This window comes from Mesoplodon densirostris, chromosome X (genome assembly GCF_025265405.1).
Source record: "Mesoplodon densirostris isolate mMesDen1 chromosome X, mMesDen1 primary haplotype, whole genome shotgun sequence".
In the NCBI taxonomy this organism is placed as follows: Eukaryota; Metazoa; Chordata; class Mammalia; order Artiodactyla; family Ziphiidae; genus Mesoplodon; species Mesoplodon densirostris.
This window is the reverse complement of record NC_082681.1, coordinates 88,820,144-88,838,726: the sequence shown is the minus strand read 5'-3', so window position 1 is coordinate 88,838,726 and position 18,583 is coordinate 88,820,144. Positions and strand designations below refer to the sequence as shown.

At 36.5% G+C, this 18,583-nt stretch overlaps 1 protein-coding gene across 4 annotated transcripts in view; it reads left to right on the top strand.

The window, feature by feature from the left end:
* Positions 1–548: 548 nt before the first annotated feature.
* NBDY (negative regulator of P-body association) overlaps positions 549–18,583 on the top strand; it is a 40,262-nt gene continuing 22,227 nt past the window's right edge. For 3 of the 4 annotated variants that reach the window (XM_060087812.1, XM_060087811.1, XM_060087814.1), the window contains exons 1-2: positions 549–874; positions 2,574–2,701. In XM_060087812.1, the coding sequence (XP_059943795.1) occupies positions 639–845 (207 nt within the window). In that variant the 5' untranslated portion in view covers positions 549–638 and the 3' untranslated portion in view covers positions 846–874; positions 2,574–2,701. Of the gene's footprint in view, positions 875–2,573; positions 2,702–14,974; positions 15,164–18,583 lie in introns of those variants that run through there. The other variant, XM_060087813.1, reaches the window with a different exon arrangement.

The window sequence follows — 18,583 nt, the reverse complement described above, 5'->3', positions numbered from 1 at the left end:
TTTTAATTTGTTAAAATATGAAGAAGAAAGTGATCTTAGATTCTGTGACGTACGATGAATTTGTTTTCTACATTCAATTTCCACGGTCAGTGCTGGTGGCTGGTGTGCTATTCTGCACTTTAGTCAACTAAGACGTTTGTATATTGCTTTCTAAATGGTCGTAGATTGTTTCATGGCTCTATGTTGTGCTTCTGCAACTAGGTCGTAAAGCTCTTAGGTCTTCAATCACCTCTTTGTTCTCATTCCCCACCCCCACCCCCATACCAAGCGCCTTTCAACAGTCTATGCAGAGTTTACCACTTAGGAGTAAACCTGAATTTCTTGTAACTTCGAATTTCATAGATAGTATAAGACTGTCCACAGATTTAGTTACACTGGGGGGCGGGATAGGGAAAACATTATATTAAATATGAGCATCGTTTTTTTTAAGACCCATCCTTGTAGAAACGTTAAAATGTGGTGGGGTAGCGAGCGAGGGTGGAGGCGGAGAGGGGATATACGTCTCAGGATACAGGAAATACGGAAAAAGCGAAACCGGGAGGAAGCTCTGTGCCTGGAGGGGACCCGCCGCCATCTCCGGTTTCTTGGCTTCGCCAGGGCCCACCGGAGAGAGCTGACACCCGGGTCCTATAATCCTTATGGGGGACCAACCTTGTGCCTCCGGGAGATCCACGCTCCAGCCTGGAAACACGCGGGAAATCAAGCCTCCAAAAAAGCGCTGCCGCCTAGCTCCACGTTGGGATTATCCAGAAGGAACCCCCAACGGAGGTAGTACCCCTCTCCCTTCCACACCTCCTCCAGCATCACCGGGCCTGAAGTCGCACCCACCTTCTCCAGAGAAATAGTACAATATACTTCTCTCAACCCAAACCAGGTCAGATTCTTTCGCATTTGGGATATCCAGGCTCTCTGAAACTTAATTATATATTTTCCCAGATCTCCTTCTCCCTTCCCCTATTCTCTCCACGATTTCAAAGTTGAAGAAAGAACATGCAGGCATTAAATAGCTCTTTCACAAAATATATGGGGGTGAATTTATGGATATTTAATAACATTAAGTAATTATTTTAATATATTAGCTATGACAATCGTGGTTATATTTTTAAGAAGTAGACTTAATCTTTTGATATGCTTGAAAGTAATTTAGTAGGGCCCAGGTGAAGGGTACAAAAAAAATGAGTTGATCATTGTTAAAGCTGAGTGATGTATACATGGGGATTCATTAAACTGTTCTTGCTACTTTTGTGTATATTTGAAACTTTTCCATTCAAAAAACGATTGGTTCAAGATCAATAACAACATTATATTGAAGGCCTAATTCCTATGGCTAGCACTGTGCTAACAGTATTGTAAGGTGAGACTTCAGAGGTGTGTGTTTCTCTGTCTATGACAGGAGAATTTAATTAGTAAAAAAAAAAAAGTTACAATATGGTAACTCAAACCCAAGTGCCATAATGTTTGCTTGTTCAAGGTATTTAGGAAGCACGGGGGGTGGGAGGGGGGCAAGATGGACCAAATCATTCTGCCTGGTAGTAATCTTGAGCCATCAAAGAAGAAGGGGTAACTGGGTGGGCCTTAAAGGGTGAGTGACATCTGCCATGTGGAGGGGGAGATAATGCTTTTCTGGCTTACCTTTCCCAAGGCAGGCTTGTTCTAGGAAAACTTGGCTATAACTCTGAATGTATGAGAAGAACTAGGAGGTGAGATAGAGTGCTGCAGGGCCTTAAATGTTATGCTAAGGAGTATGCAGTTTAATCCATAAGCAGTGGAAACCACTGAAGATTTTCAAGGAAGTATTTATTTTAGCAGTCCAGTTTTTGCTATCAGGAAAACGATCTTCTATTTAGATGAGCTTATAGAATGCAAAAAATAAACTCTGACCCAAACCTCACAGATTCTTGTAATCCAAAGGAGACAGGGCATCCTTTCTTCATTCATGCAACAAACCTTTAAGAAGCCCTTGCAATGGACTAGGCATTATGCTGGGAGCCGTAGGGGATGGATAAACAAAGCACATAGGACTGAAACAGATATTTGAATAAATAGGTCAATGAATGATGGGATAACAGCGGCAACTAAGGGAGGTCTGGACTTGGGGCTTGGTGGTAGTGCATAGAAAAAGAATGAGCTCTATTGTGTTTGAAAGCATCACCCAGTCATTCCTTACTGCCTGATTTCCCTCAACTTTACCTCTTTGTTCAAAGGGGTAGAGTTGGGGCTGGGAGGCACCATAGGGATAGCAATGCTCAAACAGAAAACAAAGAAGGTTGTACTGGGCAAAAAGTGCAAGAGCTACATAATTTCCTCCAGTGACTCAAATCATTGAAAATTATAATAATAGCAGATATTTACTGAACATCTTTATGTGCCAGACACTGTTCTACAAAGCTTCCTAGAGTCTCTGCTCATAATTGCTATGCAATAGATCCCTTCTAATACTGTCTATATAACTGTTTTTCACGAATATATAACTGCAATGGGGGTATGGTAAAGCATAAGGACTTGAGGAGCCCAGGAGAAAGAGATGAACAGTAACAGAAGAAATGATTTAATGTTATTTTATTATTTTTCAGTCTTTGAGGGTATGACTCCATTTACTTGGTGCATCCATACAATAGTTATTCAGTGAAGACAATGAAGATTATTGACAACGCTACCCTGCTTTTCTGATGTCCTGCTTCAGGAAGTTGTGATTTTTAAGGTAATCTCTTTACCAAAAACTTTTTAAGGAAGGAGGAGGAATAAGAGTTGATTATGACACATTAAATATAACTAGCCAAACAAAAAACAAAAAGCTAGCACCAAATGATAAATTGAAACCATTTTCTACGTTATATGAAAGCATATATACCATATAATAATAATGTTATCTATAAGCTGTTTTGCTATATTCATTCCTAATTACCTTATAGTTCCTGCTATTACTGTGAAATGTATCTTTTAAACCACATTTTCAGATTATTGTCTGTAAATGGGAACATGATTGACATTTTTACATACTGATTTTATACACTGTAACCTTTCTGATTTATATCTGTTCTAATAATTTGCAGGTTCTCTGTATTATCTGTTAATTTATTATATTGTGAATAATGGCAGTTTCTTCCTTTCCAATATTTATTTTTTAATTTGTCTTACTGGGCTAGCTAGGATCTTTGGTACAATGAGAAATAGTGGCAGTGATAGAGGATTTCCTTGTCTTGCTCCTGAATTTACAAGGAAATTCTATACGTGTTTCACCATTTTTAGTAGATTTTCTTTTTTGGGTTAAAGAAATTCCTTTGTATTCTTAGTTTGCTGAGAGCTTTTATTCTGAATGAGTATGAAGTTTTTTCTCCAAATACTTTGTATCTACTGCCATGACCATATGGGGGTTTTTTCCTCCATTAATATGACACTGTGACTGTGTGATAAATTACAGTATTCAGTTTTCTAATGTATTTCCTGCTTTTGGTTTCATCAGGCCTCACCATTGAATATTGTGTCCCCTATTTTTATAATTTTTCCTTTTATCTTTATTTTTTTCTTTACTTTCTTTTTGTTTGCTCTTTTTCTAATTTATTTATTTGGACCATTAGCTCAGTAATTTTAAATCTTCTTTCCTAAAATAAGAATTTATAATGAAGTTTTCCACTACATACCACTTTAGAAGAATTTCACAGGTTTTTATGTGTATTTTTATTATTATTCAATTATTATTATCTAATTGCTCTTATGATTTCTTTTTTGACTCATGAGTTATTTGGGTTTTTTTAATTTACATACATATGATCTCTTTTTTAGAAATCATATTGTGAAATCATTAATCCAGTTACAGTTAAGCTTCATCTTTATTATTCTTCTGGTAGCAAAAAGCAAAATTATACACTGGCTCCTCATCCCAATAGAGTTCAGCAATATAAAACTTTTTCTTTCATTAAACACATAGGGAAACTGTGATTACGCTATTCAGTGAAGTGAAGTGAATCAGAATCAGCTATATGTATACCAATATTCCCTCCCTCTTAAACCTCCCTCCCACCCCTCGCCCCATCTAGGTCGTCACAGAGCACTGAGCTGAGCTCCCTGTGCTATATAGCAGGTTCCCACTAGCTATTTTACACATGGTAGTGTATTTATGTCAAACCTAATCTCCCAATTCGTTCTACCCTCCCTTTCCCCCACCATGTCCACATGTCCTTTCTCTATGTCTACGTCTCTATTCCTGCCCTGCAAATAGGTTAATCTGTACCATTTTTCTAGGTTCCAAATATATGTGTTAATATACGATATTTCTTTTTTCTTTCTGGCTTACTTCACTCTATATGACAGACTCTAGGTCCATCCACATCTCAACAAAAGACCCAATTTCATTCCTTTTTATGGCTGAGTAAAATTCCATTGTATATATGTACCACATCTTCTTTATCCATTCATCTGTCATTGGACATTTGTTTCCATATCATGGCTATTCTGAATAGCGCTGCAATGAACATTGTGGTACATGTGTCCTTTTGAATTATGGCTTTCTCAGGGTATATGCCCAGTAGTGGGATTGCTGGCTCATATGGTAGTTCTATTTTTAGTTTTTTTAAGGAACCTCCATACTGTTATATTTGACATATAACATTGTAAGTTTAAAGTGTACAGTGTGATGATTTGCTACATGTATATATTACAAAATGATTACTCACGATAAGATTAGTTAACACATCAATCACCTCATATAGTTACTAAATTTTGTGTGTGGTGAGAACTTTTAAGATCTACTCTCCTAGCAACTTTTAAGTATACAATTGTTAACTATAGTCATTATACTATGGTATTAACTCTACTATAACTATAGTTATATAACTATATATACTATAACTATAGTATTAATTACAGTATAATATACATCATGCTTTATATTAGATCCCCAGGACTTATTCATGTTACAACTGAAAGTTTATATCCTTTGACCACCTTCACCCGTTTCCCCTAACCTACCACCCCTGGAAACCACCAATATACTCTCTGTTTCTATGAGTTCAGGGTTCTTTTTAGATTCCATGCATAAGTGAGAGCATACAGTATTTATCTTTTTCTGTCTGAATTATTTCACTTAGCCTGATGCCCTCAAGGTTTATCCACTATGTCAGAAATGACAAGATTTCCTTTTTTTTTTATAGCTGAGTAATGTTCCAATGTGTATATATATATATATTTTTCTTTGTCCATTCATCTGTCAATGGACACTTAGTTTGTTTCCACATCTTAGTTACTGTAAATAATGATGCAGTAAACATAGGGGTTGTAGATATCTCGAGATCGTGATTTCATTTCCTTTAGATATACCCAGGAGTGGAATTGCTGGATCATATGGTAGCTCTATTTTTAATTCTTTGAGGAACCTCCATACTGCTTTCCATAGTAGATATTTCAGTTCACATTCCCATCAAGGGATGTGCAAGGGTTCACTTTTCTCTATATCATCACCAGCATTTGTTATCTCCTGCTTTTATTAATAGCCATTCTAAAAAGTGTGAGATATCTCATTGTGGTTTTCATTTGTATTTCCCTGATGATTAGTGATGTTGAGTACCTTTTCATATGCCTGTTAGCCAGATATGTCTTCTTTGGAAAAATGTCTATTTAGGTCTTTTGCACATTTTTGAATTAGATTACTTGTTTTTCTGGTATTGAGTTGTATGAGTTCCTTATATATTCTGGATATTAATTTCTTATCAGATATGTGTTTTAAAAATATTTTCTCACATTCCATAGTTTGCTTTTTCATTTTGTCAATCATTTCTTGTGCTGTGCAGAAGCTTTTTAGTTTGGTATAGTCCCATTTGTTTATTTTTTGCTTTTGTTGCTTATGCTTTGCGTGTCATATCCATAAAATCATTGCAAAGACAAATATCAAGAAGATTTTTCTCTGTTTTCTTCTAGGAATTTCATGGTTTCAGATCCTTACCTTTAAGTCTTTAATCTATTTTGAATTAATTTTTGCAAGTGGTATAAGATTAGGCTCCAGTTTTATTCTTTTTCATGTGAATATTCAGTTTCCTCAGCATTATTTATGAAATAGACTATCTTTTCTCCATTAAGTACTCTCAGATATCTTGTCAAATATTAGTGGACTGTATATGCAGCATTTTATTCTGGGCTCCTGATTCTGTTCCAAGGTCTGTATGTCTATTTTTATGCCAGCATCATACTCTTTTGATTACTATAGCTTTGTAGTATATGAAATTGGTGTTCCAATATTATTATCTAGGCCATATTCCAATTTCACCTATTTATCCCAATAATGTCTTTTATAGCTATTTTCTTTTCCTGATCAAAGTTTCAATCCAAGATGATGCATTGCATTTAGTTCTCATGTCTCTTCAGTTTTTGTTTTTGTTTTTTTATTAACCTGGAACAGTTCAACATTTCTTTGTCTCTCATGACATTGACAATTTAAAAGATTACAGAACAATTATTTTGTAGATTGTTCCTAAGTTTAAATTTGCATGTCAGTTCCTCATTATTATGTATAGATTATGCATTTTGGCAGGAATGTCAGAGAAGTAATATATTGTTCTTAAGGTAGCATATCAGTGGCTCATAATGTTGATTTGACCCCTTAGAAGAAGTGTTAACCTTGATTACTTGGTTCAGATGTTGTTTGCTAGATTAATCCACTCTAAAGTTCCATTTTCCTCTTTGTAGTTAATAATTTTGCTGGGGGTACTTTGAAACTGTGTAGATATCCTATTCCTCATCAAACTAAAATCCACTGGCCTTAATATCCATTGATAATTCTTGACCAAATCAGTTATTACTATGAAGGCTGCAAAATGCTCATTTTCAAACATCATCATTTTTACTACATTAGTTTGTATTCTACTTCAAGGAAGAGCTTTTTTCCCCCTCCATCTATTTATTTATTTATCTTAGTTTGGCACACAGATTTTTTTACTTTATTTCATGAATACGTTATTGCTATCATAATTTATTTTAATGCTCAAATAGTCCCAGTGGCAGACCATTCAACCTGGATTCTCTGTTTATTTGACATATTCCCATCATTCTTTGATATATACTTTGACTTCAACATTTCCTTACTTTTTTACTTTCACGTTTGTCTGGTATTTCCTGACTCATTGACCATTTCTCTATGGGTCTCTGGTACCATTTAGTGGAAGACAGTATTTGGAAACCAATACATGGGTACATGGATTTTTTTTTTACTTTTAAAAAATGTTTTCATATAATTGTAAAGGTTACTTTCCATTTACAGTTATTACAAAATATTGGCTATATTCCCCATGTTGTACAACACATCTTTGAGCCTATGTTATACCCAGTGGTTTGTACCTCCCCCTCCTCCACCCCTATGCTGCCCCTCCCCCTTCTCCCCACTGGTAACCACTAGTTTGTTCTCCATATCTGTGAGTCTGCTCCTTTTTTGTTATATTCACTAGTTTGTTGTATTTTTTAGATTCCACATATAAGTGATATCATACAGTATTTGTCTTTCTCTGTCTGACTTATTTCACTTAGCATAATGCCCTCCAAGTCCATCCATATTGCTGTAGATGGCAAAATTTCATTCTTTTTTATGGCTGAGTCATATTCCAGTGTGTGTGTGTGTGTGTGTGTGTGTGTGTGTGTGTGTGTGTACCCAATTTTATCCATTCATCTGTTGATGGACACTTAGGTTGCTTCCATATCTTGGCAATTATAATGCTGCTAGGAACATTGGGATTGCATGTATCTTTTCGAATGACTGTTTTTTTGTTTTTGTTGGATATATAACCAAGAGTGGAATTGCTGGGTCATATGGTAGTTCTATTTTTAGTTTTTTGAGAAACCTCCATACTGTTTTCCACAGTGGCTGCACCAATTTACATCCCCAACAAGAGTATAAAATGGTCCCTTTTTTCTGCATGCTCACCAACATTTTTTATTTGTGCCCTTTACAATGATAGCCATTCTGATAGGTGTGAAGTGATATCTTGTGGTTTTGATTTGCATTTCCCTGGTGATTAGTGATGTTGAGCACGTTTTCATGTGCCTGTTGGCCATCTGCATTTCCTCTTTGAATAAATGTCTATTTAGTTCTTCTGCCCATTTTTTAGATGGGCTGTTTTTATGGTGTTCAACTGTATGAGCTGTTTATATATTTTGGTTGTTAATCCCTCATAGGTCATACCATTTGCAAATATTTTCTCCCATTCACTAAGCTGTCTTTTCATTTTGTCGATGGTTTCCTTGGTTCTTCAAAAGCTTTTAAACGTGATTAGGTCCCATTTGTTTATTTTTGCTTTTATTTCCTTTACTTTAGGAGACAGATCCAAAAAAATATTGCTGTGATTTATGTCAAAGAGTATTCTTCTTGTGTTTTCCTCTAGGAGTTTTATAGTATCCAATCTTACATTTAGGTCTTTAATCCATTTTGAGTTTGTTTTTGTATATGGTGTTTGAGAATGTTGTAATTTCATTCTTTTACATGTAGCTGTCTAGATTTCCTAGCACTACTTACTGAAGAGACTGTCTTTTCTCCACTGTGTATTCTTGCCTCCTTTGTCATTGATTAATTGACTGTGAGTGTGTAGGTTTATTTCTGGGCTTTCTATCCTGTTGCATTGATCTACATGTCTGTTTTGTTCTAGTACAATATGATTTGGATTAGTGTAGCTTTGTAGTATAGTCTGAAGTCAGGGAGAATGATTCCTCTACCTCTGTTCTTTTTTCTGGAGAATGTTTTGGCTATTAGAGGTCTTTTGTGTTTCTATACAAATTTTATGATTTTTTCTTCAGGTTCTGTGAAAAATGCCACTGGTACTTTCATAGGGAATGCAATGAATCTGCAGATTGCCTTGGGTAGTATGGCCATTTTAACAATATTGATTTTTCCAATCCAAGAACATGGTATATCTTTCCATGTTTTTATGTCTTCAATTTCTTTCGTTAGTGTCTTACAGTTTTTGGAGTACAGGTCTTTTGCCTCCCTAACTAGGTTTAGTCCTAGGTATTTTATTCTTTTTGTTGCAATGGTAAATGGGAGTATTTCCTTAAGTTCTCTTTCAGATTTTTCATCATTAGTGTATAGGAATGCAAGAGATTTCTGTGCATTAATTACTTGACCAAATTCACTGATTAGCTCTACTATTTTTCTGGTAACATTTTTAGGATTCTCTATGTGCAGTATCGTGTCATTTGCAGTGACAGCTTTACTTCTTCTCTTCTGATTTGAATTCCTTTTATTTCTTTCATCTCTGATTGCTGTGGCTAAAACTTCCAAAACTATGTTGAATAATAGTGGTGAGAATGGAAAACCTTGTCATGTCCCTGATCTTAGAGGAAATGGTTTCAGTTTTTCACCATTGAGAATGATGTTGGCTGTGTGTTTGTCATATATGGCCTTTATTATGTTGATGTAAGCTCCCTCTATACCTACTTTCTGAAGGGTTCTTATCATAAATGGGTGTTGAACTGTGTCAAAAGCTTTTTCTGCATCTATTGAGATGATAATATGGATTTTCTCCTTCAGTTTGTTAATGTGGTTTATCACATTGATTGATTTGCGTATATTGAAGAACTCTTGCATTACTGAGATAAACCCCAGTTGATCATGGTGCATGAACTTTTCATGTGTTTTTGGTTTCTGTTTGCTAGTATTCTGTTGAGGATTTTTGCATCTATGTTCATCAGTGATATTGGCCTGCAGTTTCTTTCTTTGTGACATCTTTGTCTGGTTTGGATGTCAGGGTGATATGACCTCGTAGGATTAGTTTGCGAGTATTCTTCCATCTGCTATATTTTAGAAGAGTTTGAGAAGGATGGGTGGTAGCTCTTCTCTATATGTTTGATAGAATTCACCTGTGAAGCCATCTGGTCCTCGGCTTTTGTTTGTTGGACGATTCTGAATCACAGTCTCAATTTCAGTGCTTGAATTGCTCTGTTTATACTTTCTATTTCTTCCTGATTCAGTCTTGGAAAGTTGTGCTTTTCTAAGAATATTTCCATTTCTTCCAGGTTGTCCAATTTATTGGCATATAGTTGATTGTAGTAATCTCTCATGATCCTTTGTGTTTCTTCAGTATCATGTGTTACTTCCCCTTTTTCATTTATAATTCTATTGATATGAGCCTTCTCCCTTTTTTTTCTTGATGAGTCTGGCTACTGGTTTATCAGTTTTGCTTATCTTCTCAGTGAACCACCTTTTATTTCATTGATCTTTGTTACTGTTTCCTTCATTTTGTTTACATTTATTTCTGTTATGATCTTCATGATTTATTTCCTACTGCCAACTTTGGGGGGGGGGTTGTTCTTCTTTCTCTAATACTTTAGGTATAAGCTTAGGTTGTGTATTTAAGATGTTTCTGGTTTCCTGAGGTAGGATTGTATTGCTATGATCTTCCCTCTTAGAAATGTTTTGCTGCATCCCATAGGTTTTGGGTTGTCATATTTTCATTGTAATTAGTTTCTAAGTATTTTTCTGATTGCCTCTTTGATTTCTTCAGTTATCCCTTGGATATTTAGTAATGTATTGTTTAACCTCCATGTGCTTGTATTTTTTAAAGATTTGTTCCTGTAATTGATATCTACTTTCATAGTGGTGTAGTAGGAAAAGATACTTGATATGATTTCAATTTTCTTAAATTTACCGAGGCTTGATTTGTGACCCAGGATATGATCAGTTGTGGAGAATGTTCCATGAGCACTTGAGAAGACACTGTATTCTGTCATTTTTGGAGGAATCTCCTATAAATATCAATTAACTCCATCTTCTTTAACGTATCATTTAAAGATTGTGTTTCCTTACTTATTTTCCTTTTTTCACACTTTTCTTGAATTTTATTTTGTTTATTTTTTTATACAGCAGGTTCTTATTAGTTATCCATTTTATACATATTAGTGTATATTTGTCAATCCCAATCTCCCAATTTGTCACACCAACATCCCACCACCCGCCACTTTCCCCCTTTGATGTCCATACGTTTTTTCTCTACATCTCTGTCTCTATTTCTGCCCTGCAAAATGCTTCATCTGTATCATTTTTCTAGGTCCCTCATATACACATTAATATATGATATTTGTTTTCTTCTTTATGACTTACTTCACTCTGTATGTCAGTCTCTCGATCCATCCATGTCTCTGCAAGTGACCCAATTTTGTTCCTTTATATGGCTGAGTAATATTCCACTGTATATATGTACCACATCCTCTTTTTTTTTTTAATCTTTATTGGAGTATAATTGCTTTACAATGGTGCATTACTTTCTGCTTTATAACAAAGTGAATCAGTCATACATATACATCTGTTCCCACATCCCTTCCCTCATGCATCTCCCTCCCTCCCACCCTCCCCATCCCACCCCTCCAGGCGGTCACAAAGCACCGAGCTGATCTCCCTGTGCTCTGCGGCTGCTTCCCACTATCTATCTCCCTTACGTTTGGTAGTGTATATATGTCCATGCCTCTCTTTCGCTTTGTCACAGCTTACCCTTCCCCCTCCCCATATCCTCAAGTCCATTCTCAAGTAGGTCTGTGTCTTTATTCCCGTTTTACCCCTAGGTTCTTCATGACATTTTTTTTTAATTCCGTATATATGTGTTAGCATACGGTATTTGTCTTTCTCTTTCTGACTTACTTCACTCTGTATGACAGACTCTAGGTCTATCCACCTCATTACAAATAGCTCAGTTTCGTCTCTTTTTATGGCTGAGTAATATTCCATTGTATATATGTGCCACATCTTCTTTATCCATTCATCCGATGATGGACACTTAGGTTGGTTCCATCTCCTGGCCATTGTAAATAGGGCTGCTATGAACATTTTGGTACATGACTCTTTTTGAATTACGGTTTTCTCAGGGTATATGCCCAGTAGTGGGATTGCTGGGTCATATGGTAATTCTATTTGTAGTTTTTTAAGGAACCTCCATGATTTTTTGATGATAGCCATTCTGACTGGTGTGAGATGATATCTCATTGTAGTTTTGATTTGCATTTCTCTGATGATTAATGATGTTGAGCTTTCTTTCATGTGTTTGTTGGCAGGCTGTATATCTTCTTTGGAGAAATGTCTATTTAGGTCTTCTGCCCATTTTTGGATTGGGTTGTTTGTTTTTTTGCTATTGACCTTCATGAGCTGCTTATAAATTTTGGAGATTAATCCTTTGTCAGTTGCTTCATTTGAAAATATTTTCTCCCATTCTGAGGGTTGTAATAATCTATATTTTAAAATCTATTGTCTGATATGAGAATAGCTACTCCAATTTTGTTTTGATTTCCATTTCCACGGAATATCTTTTTCCATACACTCACTTTCAGTCTATATGTGTCCTTACATCTGAAGTGGGTCTCTTGTGGACAACATATATATGGATCTTGTTTTTGTATCCATTCAGCCAGTCTATATCTTTTGGTAGGAGCCTTTAACCTATTTGCATTTAAGGTAATTATCAATATGTATGTTCCTATTAAAATTTTCTTAATTGTTTTGGGTTTGTTATTGTAGGTCTTTTCCTTCTCTTGTGTTTCCTGCCTGGAGAAGTTCCTTTAGCATGTGTTGTAAAGCTGGTTTGGTGGTGCTGAATTCTCTTAGCTTTTGCTTGCCTGTAAATCTTTTAATTTCTCCATCAAATCTGAATGAGATCCTTGCTGGTTAGTGTAATCTTGATTGTAGGTTTTTCCCTTTCCTCACTTTAAATATGTCCTGTCACTCCCTTGTGTCTTGCAGAGCTTCTGCTGAAAGATCAGCTGTTAACCTTCTGGGGATTCTGTTGTATGTTATTTGTTGTTTTTCCCTTGCTGCTTTTAATACTTTTTCTTTGTATTTAATTTTTGATAGTTTGATTAATTTTTGTCTTGGTGTGTTTCTCCTTGGATTTAACCTATATGGGACTCTCTGTGCTTCCTGTTCTTGACTGACCATTTCCTTTCCCATATTAAGGAAGTTTTCAACTATAATCTGTTCAAATATTTTCTCACACCCTTTCTTTCTTCTTCTTCATAGACCCCTATAATTCGAATGTTGGTGCGTTTAATGTTGTACCAGAATCTCTGAGACTCAATTCTTTTCATTCTTTTCTCTTTATTCTGCTCCATGGTAGTTTTTCCACTATATTATCTTCCAGGTCACTTAGCCATTATTCTGCCTCAGTTATTCTGCTATTGATTCCTTCTAGGGAATTTTTAATTTCATTTATTGTGTTGTTCACCATTGTTTGTTTGCTCTGTATTTCTTCTAGGTCTTTGTGAAGCATTTCTTGTATTTTCTCCATTCTATTTCTGAGATTCTGGATCATCTTTACTATCATTACTCTGAATTCTTTTTCAGGTAGTCTGCCTATTTCCTCATATGTTTGGTGTGGTGTGTTTTTACCTTCCTCCTTCATCTGCTGTGTGTTTCTCTGTCTTCTCATCTTACTTAACTTACTGTGTTTTGGATCTCCTTTTCACAGGCTGCATATTCATAGTTCCCATTGTTTTTGGTGTCTGCCCCCTGTGACTAAGGTTGGTTCATTAGGTTGTGTAGGCTTCCTGGTGGAGGGAACTGGTGCCTGTGTTCTGGTGGCTGAGCCTGGATCCTCTTTTTCTGGTGGGCAGGACCATGTCTGGTGGTGTGTTTTGGCGTGTCTGTGACATTATTATGATTTTAGGCAGCCTCTCTGCTAATAAGTGGGGTTGCATTCTTGTCTTGCTAGTTGTTTAGCATAGGGTGTCCAGCACTGTAGCTTGCTGGTCGTTGAGTGGATCTGGGTCTTCACGTTGAGATGCAGATCTCTGGGAGATCTTTCGCTGTTTGATAGTACGTGGAGCCCGGAAGTTCTGGTGGACCTGTGTCCTGAACTCAGCTCTCCCACCTTCAGAGGCACAGTCCTGTCACCCAGATGGAGTACCAAGACCCTGCCAGCCACACGTCTCAGAAGAAAAGAGAAAAAATGAAAGAAAGAAAGAAAAATAAATAAAGTTATTAAAATATTTTTTAATATTACAATTTAAAATATTTAAAAGTTATGAAAAAAAGGAAAGGAAGTAGAGAGCAACCAAACCGAAAAACAAATCCACCAATGATAACAAACACTGAAAACTATACTAAGAAAAACAAAAATAAAAACAGACAGAACTCTAGGACAAATGGTAACAGCAAATCTATACAGACAAAATCACACCAAGAAGCATACACATACACACTCACAACAAGAGAAAAACGAATAAAAAAATAATATATATATATTAAAAGAAAAGAAAAGAAAGGAAGAGAGAAACCAAATCAATAAACAAATCTACCAATGATAATAAACTCTAAATAATAAACTAAGATAAACATAAAACGAGAAACAAATTAGATACAGAAAGCAAACCCGAAGTCTACAGGTGATCCCAAAATCCACTGCCTCAACTTTGGGATGATTCGTTGTCTATTCAGGAATTCCAGAGATGCAGGGTACATTTAGTTGATTGTGATAATTTAATCTGCTGCTCCTGAGGCTGCTGGGAAAAATTTCCCCTTCTCTTCTTTGTTTGCACCACTGCTTGGGTTCAGCTTTGGATTTGACACCATCTCTGTGTATAGGTTGCCTGAGGGTGTCTTTTCTTCACTCAGACAGGATGGGGTTAAAGCAACAGCTGACTAGGAGGCTCTGGCTCACTCAGGGTGGGGGTGGGGGGAGGGGTACGGAATATGGGACGAGCCTGTGTCAGCAGAGGTGGCGGTGTGAGCTTGCAACAGCCTGAGGTATGCCATGTGTTCTCCTAGGGAATTTGTCCCTGGATCACGGGACCCTGACAGTGGCGGACTGCAGAGCCTCTTGGGAGGGGTGGTGTGGATAGTGACCTGTGCTTGCACACAGACTTCTTGGTGGCTGCACAAGCAGACTTAGCATTTCATGCCCATCTCTGGTGTCTGCACTGATAGCCACAGCTCACACCTGTCTCTGGGGCTCATTTACGTGGTGCTCTGAATCCCCTCTCCTCGCGCACCCTGAAATAATGGTCTCCTTCCTCATAGGCTGTTCCAGACATTCTCCCCGGACTCCTTCCTGGCTAGCTGTGGCACACTAGTCCCCTTCAGGCTGTGTTCACGCAGCCAACCCCAGTCCTCTCCCTGAGATCTGACCTCTGAAGCTGGAGCCTCACCTCCCAGCCTCCACCCGCCCCGGTGGGCTTTCTCAGGCTGATGAGTGCTAGTCGGCACTGATCGTCTGTGTGGGAATCTCTGCTTTGCCTTCTGCACCCTTGTTGCTGTGTTTTCCTCCATGGCTCTGAAGCTTCCCCCTGCCACCCCCCTTCTCCGCCAGTGAAGGGGCTTCCTAGTGTGTGGAAACTTTTCATCCTTCACAGCTCCCTCCCAGAGGTGCAGGTCTGTTCCCTATTCTTTTGTCTCTGTTTTTTCTTTTTTCTTTTGCCCTACACAGGTACATGGGGAGTTTCTTGCCTTTTAGGAAGTCTGAGTTCTTCTGCCAGCATTCAGTAGGTGTTTTATAGGAGTCGTTCCACGTGTAGATGTATTTCTGATGTATTTCTGGGGAGAAAAGTGGTCTCCACGTCTTACTGCTCTGCCATCTTGAAGGTCACATGGATATTTTTTAGCTTCATATTTTGTTACTCTTTTCCATTTAATTGCACTTAGTACAGACAACACGGTTTACATAATACTGATTGTTAGTATATGTTGAGATTTGCTTTACATTCTAGAGAACATGATGAATTTATAAATGTTTCATTTGTGCCTGAAAATATTTTGTATATTCTAATTGTTTCATGTAGCATTCTATAAAAGTCCATTAAACTTGTTAATTGTATTGTTTGTCTTCTATATTACTATTAATTCTATTTGTTTGCCACATCTATCCATTATTGAAAGCAATTAAAAATATCCCACTGTAATTGTAGATTTGTCAAATTCTTGTAGTTCTGTAAGTTTTTGCTTTATATATTCAAGGCTTTATTATTATGTGCACACTAGTCTAAAATAGATACACCTTTTATCTTTTTTAGTGACTCATTTGACGTTTTTGCATTTAAAGTCTATTTTGTTTGATAGACTTTGTTTTGGATGATATTTGTTTTACTTACTTAATTTCTTTTTTCCCTTTCTTTTATTTTTCAGAAAAATTTTTGCCAAAAAAATTGAATGCATTGGTTTACTTCTGAATTTACCAGTAGGATTTATAATTAGAATTAAGGATAAACTTCATAGCTCCAAACATTATTTTCTTCACCAATTTTTTATTTTATGAAACTTCAACTCTTCAGGAACATCAAAAGCCATGCTTCATGTAGATACATCAATTGTTTATTTTTCTACATATTTTTTTTCTCTTTGTAGATATATATATATATATACACTTTTTTTGCTGAACCTTTTGGAAGTAACTTGCAGCTATTGTGACACTCCAACCTTAAACACTTTGATGTGTATCTCCTAGGAACGAGTGCATTACTATTATCACACTCAGAAAAATTCAACATTGATGCAATTATCTAATATACTATTCATGTCAATGTTCTCCAGTTGTCCTAACAATATCCTTTATATCTTTTTATTTGTTTTGATCCAGGATCCAGTCAAGAATCATGCACTGTATTTATCTGTCATGCCCCTTTAGTCTTTTAAAATCTCAAATCTCACCTTCCCATCCTTTTCTTTTAATTTTTCATTACATTGGCATTTTGGATGAGTCCAGGCAGTTCTCCTACAGTCATCCCACAATCCAAACTTGTCTGCTTTCCCAAGATTAATTTGAGCATTTTTAGTAAGAAGTCTACATAGGTGATGCTGTGTCCTTGTTATTGCATCACATCAGGAGGCAGAAAATGTCATTTGGTCCCATTCATTATTGACGATGCAAAGTTTGTTGACCTTGTTTAAAGACTTTTTAAGAGCAGTTTTAAGTTCACAACAAAATTGAGAGGAAGGAACAGTGATTTCCCATATGCCCACTGCCCCTACACATGCATAGAGCCTTCTCCATTATTAACATCTCGTACCAGGGTGGTACATTTGTCACATTTGATGAACGTGCATTGACATATCATTATATTTCAAAGTCCGTAGTTATATTTTTACTCTTGAACAATATATATTCTCGCTGTTATACATTTTATGAGTTTGCACAAATGTATAATGACATGTATTCATCGTACAGAGTATTTTCAGTGCCTTGAATATTTTCTGTGCTCCACCTTTTCATCCCACCCCCTCAACCCCTGGCAACCACTGATTTTTTTAGAGACTCCATGGTTTTACCTTTGCCAGAATGTCATGTAGTTCGAATCATACAGTATGTAGCCTTTTCAGATTGGCCTCTTTCCCTTACTAATATGCATTTATGCTTCCTCCATGTCTTTTCATGACCTGATAGCTCATTTATTTTCAATGCTGAATAACATTCCATTGTCTGGATGTTCCAATTTATTTATCCATTCATCTACTGAAGCCTGCATCCAAGTTTTGGCAAGTATGAATGAGGCTGCTATAAACAGCCATGTGCAGGTTTTTGTGTGGATATAAGTTTTCAACTCCTTTGGATAAACATCAAGAATCATGATTTTTTATATTTTATATTTATAGTTATATTTATACATTTATTTCTTCTTTTATATGTACACATATTTTTTGAAACATTAGACAATAAGTTGCCTCATGACTCAAAAACACTTCAGTATGTGTTTCCTAAAGACCTTATTTATTTTTTACCAATTATGCCAATAAATGTCCTTTAGATAAAGAGAAAGAAAAGAAAATCTGGTCCAGGGTCCACTCCAGAATCATATGTTGCATTTAGTTGTCATGTCTGTTTGGTTTTCTTTAATCTGCAATAATTTCTTAGACTTTCTTTGTCTAAGAAAAAAATGTTTTTGAAGATATAACACAGTTATTTTATAGAATTTCCTTCGATTTCAGTTTTCTGATGTTTCCTCATGGTTAAGTTCAGCTTATGTACGTTTGTCAAGGAATACCACTGAAATGAGGTTTTTTTTCTTCTCAGTGTTTTATATTAGGTGGTGCACAATGTCAAATTGTTCTTTAACTTTCAATTTCTTGTTACAGAATGCTGTTCAGGAGACTTCAGAATGTAAGGCTTTGATGCCCTTCAGTGACTTTATGAATAGCTATCTGGGTACTTTTTACTTTCTCCTTGGGAAATAGTCACACTTTTTTGGACACAGGTGGAATTATAGTTTATAAATAGCATCGTATTCCTTGTCTACGTTTATAGAAGTGCTCAGCATTAAAGGGAGTTCTCATGTCTATTCTGCCATAATATTTTCCTTCCTCAGAGCATTTATCTAGTAGCCTGGTTGGTTGTCTGTCCATTTCTCTCCCAGAAGAGGTTGGTTTTTCCATTTCTCTCTCCCAGAAGAGGTTAGTTTGTTTTCTGTTGTTTTTTTGTTTTCGTTTTCGTTTTTTAAGTGAAAGAAGGTTTATTCAAGGAGATGCACACTCCATAAACAGAGTTTGGGCCATTTCAGAAGGCAAGAGGCCACGAAATATGGGGTGATTAGTTTTTTTTGTTTGTTTGTTTGTTTGTTTGTTTTGCCGTACGCGGGCCTCTCACTGTTGTGGCCTCTCCCGTTGTGGAGCACAGGCTCCGGATGCGCAGGCTCAGCGGCC